The sequence below is a fragment of the Peromyscus maniculatus genome, chromosome 13 (assembly GCF_049852395.1).
Source record: "Peromyscus maniculatus bairdii isolate BWxNUB_F1_BW_parent chromosome 13, HU_Pman_BW_mat_3.1, whole genome shotgun sequence".
Taxonomy (NCBI): Eukaryota; Metazoa; Chordata; class Mammalia; order Rodentia; family Cricetidae; genus Peromyscus; species Peromyscus maniculatus.
In genome coordinates this window covers 63,918,081-63,936,086 of record NC_134864.1, presented here as the reverse complement: position 1 = coordinate 63,936,086, position 18,006 = coordinate 63,918,081, and the positions used below count along the sequence as shown (strand labels likewise).

The 18,006-nt window shown below is 40.6% G+C and overlaps 1 protein-coding gene across 1 annotated transcript in view; it reads right to left on the bottom strand.

Moving 5' to 3' along the window:
* Tmeff2 (transmembrane protein with EGF like and two follistatin like domains 2) overlaps positions 1 to 18,006 on the bottom strand; it is a 275,906-nt gene that overhangs the window by 122,081 nt on the left and 135,819 nt on the right. Inside the window, exon 5 of the mRNA XM_006974866.4 lies at positions 889 to 985. Coding sequence (XP_006974928.1) covers positions 889 to 985 — 97 coding nt within the window. The remainder of the gene's footprint in view (positions 1 to 888; positions 986 to 18,006) is intronic.

Sequence of the window (18,006 nt, the reverse complement as noted above, 5' to 3'; positions counted from 1 at the left end):
AGCTTGGCTGTGGGTAGTCATATGTGTCCTCTCTTAAATCTTGACTACTCAGACCCACAATGCTAGAAACTGTGTTAGTAATTGCTGTAGTTTGGACATTCTGTCAATACTTATGTTCAAATTCTTGACAATGAATTGCATTAGAAGAGATGGGTTGGGAAAGGTGGTTATGTCATATATACTGAATCCTCATTAATTAATTTATTAATCCTTCTATAAAAGAGGACAAGAGAAATACCTTGCTCCTTGTACTTTAGGCTACACCAAGGCCAATGCTGTCTATAGGAAGCAGACTCTTAAGTCTTCTCCAGGATGGATGTTGAACTTCCTAGGCTCAAGAAGGGGTAAAATACATTTCTGTTGTTTTCAGATACCCATTGCCTGGTATTTTTGTTATTGCAACCTAAAGAAACTTAGAAGTCATCTGTTGTTCCTAGATGAATCAGAGATATCTAAGTAAATCTGATTTCCCTTTTTTTTTTTTTTTTTGGTTTTCTGAGACAGGGTTTCTCTTGTGTAGCTTTGCGCCTTTCCTGGATCTCACTTGGTAGCCCAGGCTGGCCTCGAACTCACAGAGATCCGCCTGCCTCTGCCTCCCGAGTGCTGGGATTAAAGGCGTGCGCCACCACCGCCCGGCCTGATTTCCCTTTTTGTCTGGTAAGACTGACTTGGGTCGTCAGTGATGGTTCTGTTTGTTATGCAGACTTCTGCTTCCCTCACCCATCTCACAAGTTGGCTCCAGCAGCTTTACAGAACTTTCTCCTTACTGCCTTTGGAAGTCAGAAGAAAATGAAAATACCGACAACATGTTCCTTGAAAGAATAGCTAATGAATGAAAATAATAATTAATCTCTGACATTATTTTAAGAAACCAAAGCAGCGTCTTACCAGACATCCTCAGCATCTTCATCACACTCTGCCCCGAACTGGCAAATGTCACAGGTGGAGGTCTCCTTCTGACTGCTTTCTCCAGAGCCTTCGTGGACTGCGGAACAGAAACCACACATGAAGGGCATGCAGGAAGGTGTGGACAGTATCGACGATACTGGGAGAATTCTCTGTCAAAGCTGCTACTTCCCAATGGGATCACCTTAAAAGTAATTTAGAGTGGTCTATACTTGGAGGAAAAATCCAGTGAATATTTGTGAAAAGTATTTTGCATCTTCTTATTCCTAAAGTTCACATTTTTTCATTCAAAGGATTACAATCTTAGAAATATTAGATGAGTCGTCTTATTAGATACTTCTATTTTTCCCTTTGCATGTACGTATTTATAAAGAAAACATGTTGATTATAAATATTTAGAAAATAATTTAAAAACTTAATGTCTTATTTAATTTGTGTACGTGTGTGTGTGTGTGTGTGTGTGTGTGTGTGTGTGTGTGTGTGTGTGCGCTTGTGTGTTGGGATGCCTAAAGCAGCCAGAAGAGAGTATCAGGTCACCTAGAACTACAGTTACAGGTGAGTCACCTGATGTGGAGCTGAAAATTGAATTCTATCTTCTAGAAGAACAAAAAGAACTCTTAACTAGTGATCCATCTCTCCAGCCTCAAACTTTATTTTTTTTGCAGGTTATCTTGAGTTATGAACATAAGTTGTTTTAAAATATTAATGTAGGTACTTGTTATTATTGATATTGGTCTTTTACCCTAGAGTATAAGTATGAAATTGGCAAAATGTAGACAAATCACAAATTAGCATCTCAAAATCAGCACAGAACGATGCAAGAGAGAAAGAAAAAATTCTAGTGACTGGATTGCAAAGACCGAGCAGCACGTCTGAAGTGGTGGGCTCAGTGGACACAGTGAGCTCAAAGAGAAGGGAGCTTTGCTTGAAAGGGAAAATTGAACGATCAAACTACTGCAGAGACAATCAGTTTCCAGGGACAGAGTGCACACTTTTCAACAGTGTTCAGACACCAAAGTGTCTTTAAAGAACCCATCGGTTAGAGATCACATGATTTCAATAGAAAAGTGTGTAATTCTTCCATGGACCTCACGACCATTTTATTAAAAAGCAATTGATTAACACACACTCTTGGTCCATTACACCCAAACTTTTTTTTTTTTTAATTTTACTACCATTTTCCATTTTCTCATCACTTATTTTTTGCCTATTAATGAATTTTTAGTATTTAAAAAAGTAATCATCTTTCTTGATTTTAATTTATTTGCTGTGAATAAAAATTATTTGGGGATCGCTTCTCGGCCCAGAACGCCTGTAGGAGAGTTCTAATTCACAACTCTGACAGGAGACTGAGAATGTGCTTCTAAAACAATCAAGTTTTTTCTTGTGCCTGATTATGTATCCTGATGCTTTCTTTCCATTTTCCCTGTGCCTAGTAGTCTTAATTTGTGTTTAAGTTATGAGTTAAATGGGTCACACTACCTGGCAAAAGCATTGATAATATTGCTTTTAACCTAGATATCCCAGGGGAAAAAAATTCCCTCTGAGCTTTTGAGGAAGAAGGAACTTAACTCTGATTAAAGAGGCAGTACTTACATCAACCTCCCCGACCACTCTAGTACAGAAAGACCATTAGAGTGGACCATGGGGATGGGAGGGAAGCTGAGGCCTTACCTCAGGGGAGACTGAGTGCTGAGGCTGGTCTCTTTATTATTATTTATTCGCATCACAGAAGCTGCTAATGGGAGTGAACCTTTTAGTGTTAGCAGGATTAGCAACTCCCAGGCTACAGCTTCCCATCACTTAGGAAACATACCCCAGTGAAGGGAAGGTGCTTAATGATGAGTGGTAGCACTTAAGGGCAGGCCCTTCTTCTCCAGCAGCTGAGATCCTGGGTTAGGGATCCAACCAGGATGGGGGTGAGGGGCATTGCTAACTCAGCAAGACTGGCCATGGCAATCTTACCCGAAGCCATGCTATACTCCATGAAAGGGAAGTTTTTGGTAGGAAAGACATGTTTGGAATTCTTCTCACAAGGAGAAGTAATTCATAATAAGATGTAGTAGTGCCCTGTCACTAAATACATGGGAAATAAAATGCTACACATGAAGTCATCCATAAGAAAGCTAAAAGAAAATATTTCCTTTGTACCAGAAATACCTCACCTATATAACACATAAGCAATTAAATCAGCTCACTTCTATTAAACCTCATAGACCAAGGGCTCTTCAGTAGGGTTGGCCTCAGAAGCTGTGATAGATTTTATTTGTTCACTTATTTATTTGTTGATCTTGGACATACTGAATTAATGGCATAGTTTGAGGCTGAAGTGTGTGTATTATAAAAGCCAACAACAAAAATAAAGGCTTAAAACCTGACCGCTGATTAAGACACTGTCTGAGTCAATGCCTGGAAGACTTCAGCAGTCCTACATTTCAGCACAAGGCTTCCAGCCCTGGAAATGCACAGGGGCATCTGAGGGGTGCTGTTAAAATCCAGATTCTTATTCAATAGGTATGAAGATTCTGCATTTCTTACTGCTGGGGATACTGTTCCACAGACCACATGTTGAGGAGAGAGAACAGTACCATGCATCATTTCAAACCACAATGTACAACCTATTAGTGGTCGGTGAAACTAAATGGGCCAGAACCAACCTTTTTGTAGCTATGTAACAACCTACACTAGACTAGACAACGTCGGTGTGTCTTATTTAGCAAGAATGAGCTTTATTATATAACATTGCTCTAGTCATACATACGTTCTTGCATAGAGGCTAAAACGTGAATTGTAATTCTCAGTAAAGGTCACGGTCACACAAGCTTGCAAACCACTGATTTAGCACCTGTTACAAGCTCAGTAAATGTGCACTACATGGAGCTGTATCTTCTTTGCCTTCTTTCTACATGACCAGAAACAGGATGGAAAGGCTGTGTGCTTAACTTTTGGTATCCATATAATGATTATATGGGAACAAATCTATTTATCACAGAGGCTTATCTTAACTGTGCATTTACATTTTAAGTTCTTCATTTTGAGCTGCCACGTGGAATGATTATTTCATTTTATTTAATAGAAATAGGTTTTAACAAGCGGATGAAGGGAATTTATGGGGCAAGAGGGGTGCAACTTATGAAGATACTGGCTATTTGATACACTATTCTAGACTGGAAACTTTTTTATTCCATTTAAGAAAGTTTAGAAGTGGAGATATATAAGAAGTAATCAGATCTACTCCTTCTAATCTCCCTGCCCTGGTGGCTTCTTCCAAAGGGTAGTGACCTTCCTTCATCCCCACTTTGTTTTGGCTCAAAACAGGTTTTTATACCGGTCCTACACATTGACATGGTTCCGGAGCCTAATTCTCCACCTGCCTCACTGTCACATGTCCATTTATAATGCCCTTAGCACAAGGGATGGAATGTTCAAACGGTTTTTCAATGTCTATTTTGTTGAGAACCTAGCAGAAATAGACATTTAGTGACATACTCAGATTGTAAGGCAACTTTTCGAGTTTGAAGAATGCTTAGAACAGATTTTAAGGGTGGCCTGGGGAAGGGTAGGGATGGGAACAGGAGGGATCAGGTAGAGGAATGATGGGCAGAGGGAGAGAGAACTGGGGGGGGGGGGCATTTCTGGGACAATGTGGAAACCTAGTGCTGTGGAAGCTCCCTGGAATCCACGAGGGTGACCTGAGTGAAGACTTCCAGTAATGGAGGCTATGGAGCCTGAACCTGCCATCTTCTGTAATGAGGCAAGGTTTCCAGTGGTGGGCCTGGGACACCAGCCCAGTCACAAAACCTTAGACCTGCCTGCAAGATGTGCTGGAGTAAAGGTGTTGCAGAACTTGTGGGAATGGCCAATCAACAACTGGCCCAACTTGAAGGCAACGCTACCTGACAAGGAGCCCAACCTGATGCTGCCTTGAGGTCCAGAAACCAAAAGCTGGATAGCCCAGAGACATAGGATAAAAGCAAACACAACTAACAGAAGAAAAGTCAATGAAATGATTCCGAGTGTTATTCTGCTGTACTCATAGATTGGAGCCTAACCCAATTGTCCTCAGAGAGGCTTCATCCAGCAACTGAGGGGAGCAGATGCAGAGACTCACAGCCAAATATTAGGTGGTGGTCTTGGAATCCTGAGATAGTTGGGGGGGGGGATGGATGGTAGTAGTCAGAGTTGTTGAGAATACCATGAGAACATGGCCCACAGAATCAACTAAGCAGGGCTCATAGCGGCTCACAGAGACTGAAGTGGCAATCATGGAGCCTGCCTGGGTCTGAGCTAGGTCCTCTGCATGTATGTTATGTTTGTGTAGCTTCATGTTCTTGTGGGACTCCTCCAGGTTAGAGTGGGGGTTGTCTCTGACTCTTTCGCCTGATCTTGGGTTCCTTTTTTTCCTAATGGGTTGCTTCATCCAGCAATATGAGCATTGGTGCCTGGTCTCATGGCATTGTGTTGTGCCTGTTGTGTTCGGTTGATGTCCTTGGCAAGCCTGCTCTTTTCTGAAGGGAAACTGAGGAGGAGTGGGTCTAGGGGAGAGGGGATGTGGGAGGAGTGGATGGAGGGAAAACTGTGACCAGGATGGAATATATAAAAGTATTTTTTTAAAAAAGCATGCACATGGAGACATAGAGAGCCATCTACTGTCTCATAAGGTCCCTTATACTCCTTTCCTTGTGCCCACATTTCCTGCCACTACCCTGTCTGCATGTGGGCAGGTGGGGCATCTGCTCTTTGTCACCACAGTCTACATTTAGCTGTTCTAGAATGCCAGATTAATCAAATCAGACAGCAGGCCTTCTTTGGGTCGATCTTTTAATCATAATTTTGAGAGTCAGGTAGTTGGAGTGTGTCGATAGTACCAAGCCTCGGCTGCTTACTATTCCTTTAAATACTAAGTGTCAGTTTATCTATCCATCCTCCCATTGAAGGAGAGCTGGGCACTTGGAGTTATTAGCTGGAAAATGATTGGGCACGAGTGTAGCTCTGGGGCTCAGTGGTAGACTACATGATTGGCATTCATGAGGGTATGAGTTTGATCTACACACATACACACACTGAGGAACACTGGGAGGAAGAGAGAATGGGAGAGAGAAAAAAGATAAGGAAGTCAAAATTTGGTATTTATTGAATAATGCATCTATAAATAGTTTTAACTATTATGTGTGTTTCTCCATAATGTTTGTGTGTGCACATACTTAGGTGTGTGACTGGAGGTGTGCATGTACAATGGCTGCCTATGTACATGGTCAAGGTACCTGACGTGATGGTCCTTGCCTTCCACCTTTAGCCAGGGCTTCCTTTGTGTTTGTGTTTCTACTGTTTGTCCCAGACTTGCTGGCCTGTGGGCATCCAGGCATTCTCCTGTCTCTCCCGCTCATCTCCCACAGGAGCCCCGTGAGGACAGGGGATTATGCCTTTCCTTGGGTTCTGGGTAACGGAACTCTGGCCCAGAAAGTGGGTTTTCCTTACTGAGTACCTCCTCCACCTGACAAACACTACTATAAAAAGCGTTTTTGTATACATATGCTTCTAAGACTCTCGAATGACTTCACAGTAGCAGTTTTACTGACACAAGGCAAAGCTTATTGTGGATGATGGCATTAACTTTTATTTTCAAATTTACGAATGTGGTGATATATTTTGGATATGAACTTTTGGTCAATTACTGATCTTGTGTTTTTTTTTTCTCAGACTACCTCCTGAAAGGCATTTTCTTCTGGAGAGCAGAAGTGTTTATTTAGAAGAACTCAACTTTTCCTTTCATGACTTTTATTTTTATGTCATGTCTAGAAAGCCAAAGGTCATACCAGTCTCTGCTTTTATAAGTTTTTAAGTTTAGTTTTACACTCAGGTCTGCGATCTACCTCAAATTGGGTTTTGTGTTTCCTATGAAGACTGAGAATCCTTTTACCCCAAGTGTGATTTTTCTCTTGATCTGTAAATGTGACAAAATGCATTAATTTTCACATGTTAAACCAACCTTACACTCTTGGGAAAAGAATCAGCTTGCTTTGGTATATTAACTTTTTAATGTTACTGGGTTTTATTTTCTATTAAGTTCAGCAATTTTTTGTAGCTGTTGTGCTTTATTGTAGCTCCAATTTTCTTTTCTTGCCGCTGCATACTTGCTTTATGGAGTGCTCATAGTCAACTGTGAGTGGACAGATGTGTAGAAAAAGGATATCCAAGTGTTTTTATTTTCCAGTAGAGATGTGAGGGTGACTTCTTCTATTATAAGTTTGACCTTTTTGTGCATGATGGTATTTAATTTTCCTGTTTTAGTGAGTTCTACTTTTATTTTTATTATTCCCTTGGTGCTACATTCTTAGGATGTAATTCATTATTTTTCAAGTGCATTTACACTTTCTTATTTTCTAGTAGAGGTACTAAAATCTAACCATTTCCTCACAAAGGTTTCATTAGCTGAACCTCACATCTTTATGTCTTTGTAGTTCTCTTGAGAATATGTATTGTTATATATACATTGAAGTTTCTTCTCTAACTCAAGGATTACTTAGTATTTTGTTTCTTAACTTCTAAATATTTAATCATATTTAAATATTTATTGTTTTAACTGTTTATTTGTTACATTCAGTAATTTTGTCACATGTAGAAATATAATTTAATCTTGAAATTCATTAAATATTGTTTAAGATGAGGTCTATGTAGCATCTTAGAAATTACAAGTTGCTTCTTAGGAAACATGTTGCTCTTGTGGGGAGCAATTTCTTATTGATGCTAAATAGATCACGACCGATAGTGCTACTCAGTGTCTGTAAATGTGGTGATTTTGGTTTCTATTGGTGTATCTGCTCTTGAGGAAAGAGCTCTGAAATTCATATTGATGATGGTAAGGTTGTTTCTTGTTCTTTGGTTTTTATCAGCCCTGTCTCATGTTAGAAGCTTTCTTACTAGTCTTCTGAAGTGTCTTGGGGATGTGGTAACATTCTCCAATTCTCATATTCCTAATACCAGGTTCCTTTTGCTCTGTTTCAGTTCTTTTACACCCAATCTCTTTCTTTCCATTTGTTTAAAGGTATTTCTTATAAACAACATGTATTTGGGTCATTTTTTTAAAGTTCAGTTTGAGTAATTTTATGTAAACCTGAGTGTGCAGCCATTTATTCTAACTTAGTGATTTATATATTTGGTTTTGTAACCAACCTGATGTTAGATTCATATTTTCCATCTAATGAAACCCTAAGAATATATATTTTCGATGATTTTCTCCTAATCTTTACATTGTTTTGATCATAGATTTTATTTATACCATCATGATGAAATTATGAATATGTGGAAATTGACTTGACTGTCCATCTTACTCCTTTTTTTGTTAATTTATCAAACAGAAAAGGAATTCAGTACCAAAGCTCTGTCGATTATTATTAAACAGTTGACTTCTGGCCTAGACCTGCCCTAACTCCTCAAGATTTCCTACAGTACACATTCTGTATGGAAAACACGCTTAGAAAATCACGCCTAGAGCAGATTGCATCATTTGTCCCCATTACTTCTGTCTCATTTCATAATGAAAGAATTATATGCTTCATGCCACAGCTGTCTGACCTATAGTTCTCTGATGCCACACTTTGCCTTCTGACATGAGCTGGCATTGAAATGTGAGCGTAACTGAGAGAGAGAGAGAGAGAGAGAGAGAGAGAGAGAGAGAGAGAGAGAGAGAGAGCACTGAGCAGAAGCTGTGAAAAAGCCATCATGTGGATTTGTATTTTCTTGTTCTTTCTGTTGGTATAAAAGACATAATATAAAATATGGGCTGTCCTTTCAACCAGGCTCAGAAGGAGAAGATATATGGAACAGAGCCACAGCTGACCACAGCTCTAGCAGGAGGAAATTTACCATTGACACCGTAGGCTTCCGAGATCCTGATGTCATTTGTTACTGTAGCTTTACCTATGGAAAGCAGACTAATAAATCATGGGCCAGTGTTGTTAATAAATTCCAAAGAAGCAGGCATTTTCACATCTCAGATTTTGCTTGTTTTCCTTATCTATACAACTCTAGACCTTCTTTATGTTCCTCCAAATCTGCTTTTGTACCTTTGTCATTTCTCATTATTGCTGCATATTCTCTGCAATAATTCATACCTGTTTCCTCTGCTGTATTCTGATTTTCTTCCAAGATAATACTAACTTTGCCAGTCAAAGAATGGCTTCCATTTTCCCCTCTCTGCAGTTTAGGTCATCATTTTGACCCACATATGAGATGTGTCATTTACGTTAAGCATAGCACCAACACTAAAAATAACATAAACATATCCAAATAGAAACCTTCTGTGCATTGAGTCTGAAATAAAGAAAATGATCCCTTTAACCATCAGATGGTATCAAGAACATAAAAGATTTCCAGGTTGAATATGTGACCCATAGTTACTGGGATAAGCACACTCAAACTATTACAAAGATGAGGAAAAAGATATAACTTTAGATACATTATGTGCAAACCCTAATATGATTATTTTTCAAATCTTATCTCCTATTTATAGTCAAGAGGAACTTGATACCAAAGTAATTCTTGGTAGACTCTGAAGGTATTCTCTATTCTTTTACATAAATAAGGAGTTAATGAAAGATCTCATTCAATTTATCTGTAATAACTGACATTATTTTGCCTCTAAAATTATGAAGAGTAATTTTTAATTTGGAATAAGTTTTATAAATATGTATGTCCTCATCTAAAATAGCCAAACTGGGTTTACTTTCCAATTACAGATCAGGAAGATGGTTATAAAAATTCTCCATTCATTATTTAATTTCTACAACTTGCTTATTTTGTATTATGTGACTAGTTTGCCTCTGAGATATTTCTCTCACGTGTGAGTGAGTTGCATGTACCAGTTAACATGGTACATGGAAATTGTTAACAGGTCCTAGAGGTTAAGAAACTTCTAAGTTGTTCTGAGCCGTAAGCTACTATCTTTTGTATTTTCAGAGATTTCTCTGGAAATCACAGTATGAATTTTAAAAAATAAAAAGAAAATACTTTTCTTATCTTAAGCTATTCATCATTTGGGTGATAGACTGCTCCATATATTGAATAACTGGAGTAAGAGAGTGGCTCTCTGATTTGAACTAGTATAGTGTAATGCTTTGTATGTATCCATGTCATAATTCAGCATGAGCTCACATTTTAGGGAGAAAACCTGTTATATTTATTTTCATTGAATTTAAAGACATACAACCACATACAATCTTAATTGATCTAAATGCCCCAAACTAAAGATGCCTAACAAATGCCTTATAATCCCAAAGCAACTCAAAAAGCCCAAGTACCAAGTTAAATCCTTAAAAAAAAGACCATTACAGAAATTTTAGTTTTTCACAATTAAGCTAGTTAGTTAGAACTAGAAAAAGCTTTTTTAAAAAAGTAATTACATGTCATTTATCTTCTTCACAACAATGAAAAATAGTTTAAGAGGTTAATACAGAGTTAGTATGTTTATTTTTACTGGCCATAATTTAAATCTGACTGATTTAACTTAGTCCTGTCTGAGTTGGTATGAAGAACAGTTACTCAAACAAAGCAGGAGAAGAGAGAAATGAAGTCAAGGAGAAAGAGGAAGGAAGGGAACCAGGCAGGCAAACAAACAGTCTGATATAATGCATAGCAGATTTCACTTAGAGCTATTTGCTATGCCAAACTTCATGAAATGATATCATATCAATTATATGTTAATTATAAGCAAAAATAGTCTTATTATTCAAAGCATAATTAATACAAATCATCTTATGAATATTCATATGAATGAATTTGAATTTTTACTAAATGAACGTTGGAAAGATGAGAAATTCAATTTTTTTAAATAATTTATGAGAATTGGTCTGGGCTACTGTAGGATACGCTGGTCTCCAAACCTGGGTGGGAAGAGGTTGTGACAAGCTCAGACGTTACTTGGTGGAAACAATGAACGTAAGGCAACACTTGCACAGAGGGGACAAATGTGTGGACAGTAATGAAGCATGAAGTCGATTATCTCAGGCCAAGACAGGATTTCTGTGGTAGTAATACAAGGCATCGATTTATATTGAAAGGAAAGATGGAACAGAGGAGTTCAAATTTTAGCAGTGTGTGTGGGGGTGTGATTACAGAAAGTCCTGGAATTTACTTAATTACATGAGGTCCCGGAGAAGAAGACTGGATTAGGGCAAAGTCAGAGTGTTGGTCACAGAAACAGGAACATGTTTTCTTCACAAAGAGAGAATGTCAAGCATGTGTGGAGGAAGTGTCACTGGAAATCATAGATGAAACAGGTCCTGTTTGGTAGAAATTTTATCTGTGCTGTCTCTGTCCAGGAGGGTAATCAGTTAACATGATACAATCACACAAGGAATGTTGTCGGATGTCCTTCTGCACACTATGAATGTGTGTTGCTCTAATTAGTTGGTAATAAAGCAGTTTTGGCCAATGGAGAGGCAAGGTAAGGTTAGGTGGCATATCAAACTGAGGATGGAGATGAAGGAGGGAGAAGTCCTGGCAGACGCCAGCCAGCTGTTGAGGAAGCAAGACATTTTGACAATGAGGTAACAGGCTATGAACCACGCGGCAAAGCACAGGTAAGAAATATGGGTTAATTTAAATGTAAGAGCTAGCTAGTAATAAGCCTGAGCCATCGGCCAAACATTTATAATTAATACAAGCCTCTGAGTGGTAATTTGGGAAGTGACTGCTAGGTATAATTGGGTGTACAGGACAGAAACTCTGCCTGTAGTCACAAAGGAAGATAGAAAATACTGCAAGAGAATGACTGTGACAAAAGAGGGCAAAGCTTTCCTATGTCTTCTCTACAAATTTGCCTTATCAATGAGTTTTTCTAATTAGTAAATATAGAGTATAACCAGAAACTTTTCTGTGTCCCACACAGCCCGCAGCAGCTTATAAAACAATCACTCAGAGACTTAATATTAAATACAAACTGTTTGAACTATGGCACAGGCTTATTGCTAACTAGTTCTTTTTTCTTAACCTATTTCTATTAATTTCTGTATCACCACATGTCTCTCAGCTTTACCTGTGTTCTATTAAATCTTGTCTTCCCCCACCCCCATCACCTGCAGCACCTCCCGCCCCCCCCCCACACACCTTTCTTGTCTCTGTATCTTTGTTTGATTTCCTGCCTGGCTATAACTTGTCTTGCCATAGGCCAAAGCAGCTTCTTTATTAACCAATGATAACAACACATATTCACAACATCAAGAAAGACCATCCCACAGTACTTCCCCCTTTCTGTCTAATCAAAAAGGAAGGCTTTCATTTTAACATAGTAAAATTATATATAACAAAACAGTTATCAAGGAAGAATTACAGTTACAATAGCTAGTCTATTTGTATTTGGCAAAATTAAAGAAAATATTCTATCATCTATCCTATTTTTGTGAGTCTAAAGTTTTATAGCTAATGAATATGTGTTGCTATCATTGGTTAATAAAGAAGCTGCTTAGGCTTATGGCCAGACAGGTTAGAGCCAGATAGGAAATCCAAACAAAGATACAGGGAGAAGAAAGACAGAGCAGGAGTGGGAGGTGGGAGAGGAAGATGCTGTGTGCTGCCAGGGGAGCAAGATGTAATGGAGCACAGGTAAAGCCAGGAGACACATGGCCATACATAGATTTATAGAAGTTGGTTAATTTAAGATAAAAGAGCTAGTTAATAATAAGTCTGAGCCATAGACCAAACAGTTTGTAATTAATATAAGCCTCTGTGTGTTTATTTGGGACTAGGAAGCTGCGGGACACAGGGAAACTTCCAGATACAATAAAGAATAAAGATATATATGTTCATTAAAGTACACTTCTGTGTGTCTTTAGTGTTTTGTGTTAGTAGTGTAAATGTATTTTGTAATGCAGAGAAGTTTCCTTTCATTCATGAAGTAAAGACTAATTGCCAACTGCATTAGTTTTACTTAGTATTCATTTCAGTAGAGACTTCATAATCTAGCAGAAAGCTATGTATCATGTTTATGCCTCCTTTTCCCAATACCATTACCATTGCATTACTTCAAATCTCATTTTACCTAAGTTTTAAAGTAACTTCCTATGGAGCTGATCTCCATAATCCTGAACTTGCCTTTCTGGATGGATAACATATCCACCCCACTGAAGTGAAAATCTGATCACAACACTCAAAATTGGAAACAACGCAGTGTTTTACTATGTTCAGACCTAGAACTAGGAGCATTAGGAGAGCATGGACAGATTATTTTTCCAGTCTGGATTTATTCATAATAAAGCAACATGCCACTTTGCTTAGCTCTCAGGCTGGGGTGGGGATTAAACAGAAGAAATGTGCAAATGTTGTCCACTCTCCAACTTGCTCTGACACCCAAGGTGTTATCATTAAGAAAGTGTTGAAGGTAAAGCAAACTCATTCTCTCATTTCAAGTGAGGACGTTGGAGGAGGTCCAAATGGTTCAGCATCTCTCAAGTCCATCCGTGGACCTGTGCGTAAACTTCTTATGGTACTGGACTAAACATTTTTGTGTGGGCCAAAATCCACAATGTAGTGGGTAGCCATTCCAGTTTGGATCTGGAAGTTCCAACCCCCACTGAGACTCTGGCAACTGTCACGCCTATGAGGCGGGGCCAGGGGAGGTGCCTGGAGACCCGAGACCTGGATGGGCGAGCGCTCTCTCTGTTCCTGGACCCTAGACGGTGGAGGTTGACTGAGCAGAGCTCCAGAGAACACCGCTGGACAGCGATACACCTTCCCCAGAACCCCTGCAATCTACCTATCCCTTCCTTTGTAAGTCACCCACTAAATAAATCTTCCTTTTAACTACATGGAGTGGCCTTAATAATTACACCAAAATCTGGCGCCCAACGTAGGGCACGAACCCACGACCCTGAGATTAAGAGTCTCATGCTCTACCAACTGAGCTAGCCGGGCTGGAATTTGCCCCACGTGAGCGCCAGATATTGGTGCAATTATCAAGGCCACTCCACATAGTTAAAAGGAAGATTTATTTAGTGGGTAACTTACAAATAAGGGGATAGTTAGGTCAGTCAAGCAGTGTTCTCTGGAGCTCTGCTCAGTCAACCTCCACTGTCTAGGGTCCAGGAACAGAGAGCTGGCCCATCCAGGTCTCAGGTCTCCAGACGCCTCCCTTGGCCCCGCCTCGTAGGCGTGACAGTTGCCAGAGTCTCAGTGGGGGTTGGAACTTCCAGATCAAAGCTGGAATGGCTACCCACTACACCACAATTTTAAATATGGCAAAAAAAGAGAAGTGGAAATGGTAATTTTATAGAGGAGGACTTACAACAAAATACCCAAATTATGCTTCTTGGTGAGAGAAACAAGGGCCGAGGAAGGGGTGTGGAAGTGGAGGAAGAGTCACTGATAGATTTCTTCCAAATCCAAGTTCTTTATAGTACAGCGGATGTGGGAACAAAGATTACACACTAAAGAGATTGCTTCCTATGTTGTTATGGATGAAGACAAGAACACAATCAAGAGCATTTGCTATTTCTTTTAGAATTTGCCTCCTTCAGGTGCTCGCTGTTCGCTGTTAGCCTGAAAATGTCATCATCTAACTTCCGAGTCTATAAGGAAGTTGCAGATAAAATTTATAAAAATAAAGCCTTCTCTAAGCATATAACTTATTTAGTATAAGTAGGCCAATGAAATAAAAGAATAACAGTAAAGAGCCAATTTTGAGAGTTCAGAGCTTTTTATAAAACTACCAGCTAGTGCAACAATTATTTAAAATTGCCTCAAGTATTTTCCAGCCTGATTCTGTGGTAATGGTGGAGCTCTTGGTTTTTGAAAGCACAATGACCCCCCCCCCCACACACACACACTAAGAACATTAGGGGCAGAATGTAGTGTTCATGAAGAGGTTAAATATTTCCCAGACCCAGGACCTCTGTTTATTCTGAGAAATCTTGCTGTTTTCCTACAATTTCCCCTCTGCTACCAGCTCTAGTCATTTGAGTCTGTCAATCCCTCTTCTGTATTACACTTGTCCCATACACAGTGGTTTGTGGTCTGTGACTACTGGTCAACCTCTGAGAATTGCTAAGGCCCTCACTGGTACTACTCTTCCTTGGAAACAGCCAAGGGAGTCAGCCCCCAGTAAGAAAGACAAAGGCTCTCATATGCATTAACTCAAATCAACATAGAAATAAAGACAAAGAAGAAAAATTCAGATTTATATTATTTGAGGTATGAAATAAAACATGACAATCTAACACAACCTGGAAAAAAAGGGAAATGTAAAATAAAACAAAGTCTACATAATGTTCTGTGGGATTCAGAGTTGGAATAATTTAGAAATTGTCAGAGCTGATTGACTTTGGAGCCATTGAGAGAACTCTTAGCTCAGTATAAAGCTGTAAAGGGAAAAGAATAGTTATAGAAAGTTATCTATGTGTTGAAAGGGCATGGCTGGCAGAGCGGGTTTTGATGCTATGAGGTGGCCAAGTCATCCGAAAAGAAATTATAAAGTTAACAAAACTGACCAGTGTTTTCTTTATAATCCTAAGAGGCCAGTTTTGTAAACCCAGTATTTTTTACTCAAGCTGCTTTCATTCAGGTCTGCATCAAAATGTACAGACGCTTCAACATTGAATGTTTATGTGTACTTCTATAAGATGATGAACCGGATCGTTTTTTATATTTTTTGCTGGATTTGGAAAAGTGATATCTTCAAGTTTGGGGGAAATTGCAGTCGCTGTAACAACAGGTCTAAGAGGCACTGCTGTTAGTTTTCATGTCTCATGGTTGTTTCAAAATGATGGAGTTTAAGGATACATTTAAAACTTTTTTCCAGGTATAAAATACGACTTATATTTGTGAGCAAACAAAAGCACACTGATGTATATATTAAATCCAAGAAGCAAACATTTTGAAAGGTCAGAACATTTGTCTTATAATAACATGTGTCCTATACTGACAGAGTAAATAACAAAACAAAAACACATTTTTATAGAACTCAACTACTCCTCAAATTTAAGACTATAGGCACTGTTTAGAAGGCAAAAAGCATTTTTAATAACTACAGTACATTAGTTAATAAAAATGTGAATGCCATTTAAAAAATACCAGTGTAGTTAAGATAGAAATCATTTGAGTTCAAAGTCTCTGTTGCTTAAAAAATGATTAAAAAAAAAAAAACTTTTTAATCGATTCTTTGTGGATTTCACATCGTGCACCCGGATCCCACTCATCTCCCAACCCTCTGCCCTTGTGACCTCCCACACAAAAGAAAAGAAAAGAAAACAAAACCCCAACAAAATAAAACAGAAGCAAACAAACACTCTGGTGGCGGAAGCCGCGGTGTGTCTCCGTGTGTCACACAGTATGGAAGCCGCGGCGTGTCTCCGTGTGTCACACAGTATGGAAGCCGCAGCGTGTCTCCGCGTGACACACAGCATTCTCTTTTGCCCGAACAGCTTTACATGCAAATGTTCATTGCAGCGAGTCCTTGAACTGGCTCAAGCACCTCTGCTGCACCATCAGTACTGGGTCCTCACGGAGACTCCACTTGGATATCCTGTTGTGGCCCTGTGTCGTGGAGAGGCTGGCTCCAGCTCCGGTCCTGCAGGAGCGGTCCCTTTACATGCTCCAGCAGTTCACGGACGGGGTAGATGCTGGGGTGGGACAACTCAAAGCCCTGGATCTGGGCCTGAGTGGTGGCTGAGTTTGTCATCCCACCCGCTCTCCTGCACCCTTGCCACCAGGGCCAGTCCTTTCATTTTGCCCAGGCAAGGGACGGGGCCAGCTCTCCTGCCTGGCAGCTGGGAAAGGGCGGGACTCGCTCTCCCACACTCACACTGTTGGAGTTGGCTCTCCTCATCCATGCCACCAGAGCCAGCTCTCCAGCACGGCTTCAGCAGGGGGCAGGGCCAGCTCTCCCACCCTCACGCCCTCCAGACTGGCTCTTCCTCTTCAGGTCTGGGTCCATGGCCCTACTGCAGCTGGGGTCTGTGTGGATGACCACGGCCCATGTTGCCACCGAGGGCCATTTAGATATCTTGGTCTGGGCTGCCACCGGAGGCCGTGGGCCCAGGCTGCCACCGAAGGCCGTGTCTGGGTCCGAGGTCCTACTGCAGCCAGGGTCTGTGTTGACGCCTGTGGCCCGTGTTACCCCCAAAGGCCAAGTGGGTGTCCATGGTCTGGGATGCCACCTGAAGCAATCTTGATGTCTAAGCTCCATGCTTAAGCTGGCCCTGCCCCTTGCTGACCTCAGGAGAGCTTGCCTTGCCCCTTGTGGCATGGGTACAGGAGAGCTGGCCCCACCCCCACAGGATGCAGCACTTGGGAGAGCTGGCCCTCACCTTGCCTGAGCAGCACTGTAGAGCTTGCCCTGGTGGAGCGTGTGCCAGAGCACCAGCTCTGTCCCCCACGGCCTGCAGCGGACAGGAAAGGTAGTCCTGCCCCTCCCCTGGGCAGTGTGGTAGAGCTTGCCTTGGTGGCATAGGTTCGAGAAAAGATAACTTTTATACAAAAGGCTTCCTGATTTGTTCCCAGGCAACACGTCTGACTTATCTCTCTTTCGTGTCGTACCTCCTTTATGCTGCCGTTAGGGCATCCCTGTCTCAAGGATGTATATACCTGCTGCCATCGCCGTCCACGAGAGCTGTCCCCTTCCTCCTCTAAGGCCGATCCAAACTGTAACACGACACAGTGAGAGCACCTCATCAGCCAGGAAAGATGGGCTCGCTGTCTCTCTCCATCCACTGCTATGTTAGGCTCAGTTTGTGCTCTTAGCAATCGTACCCTGAACTATGTTAGTTTTTTTTAAAAAAATATTTTCATATTTATTTTATTTTATGTGTAATTACTTGTGACTAGTAACTGAGCCAGTAAGTGCTCTTAACTGCTAAGCCATCTCTCCTACACCCATTACCTGTGTTCTTAGTAGTTACTATCTTTTCAGCATTTGGATTACGCATCTGATTTTCCCACTGTCCCAAAAAATCTTCAGGATCGAATCCCACGTCTCGTCTCTCCCCTCTTTCATCTTCTTCTTTCCCGTGCTGGGGGCAGAACCCAGAGTCTCCAGTAGCTGAGCAAGCACTCTACTACGGGGCTGCACGCCCAGTCTTGACTTGATCTCATACCTGTCCTAGCACAAGG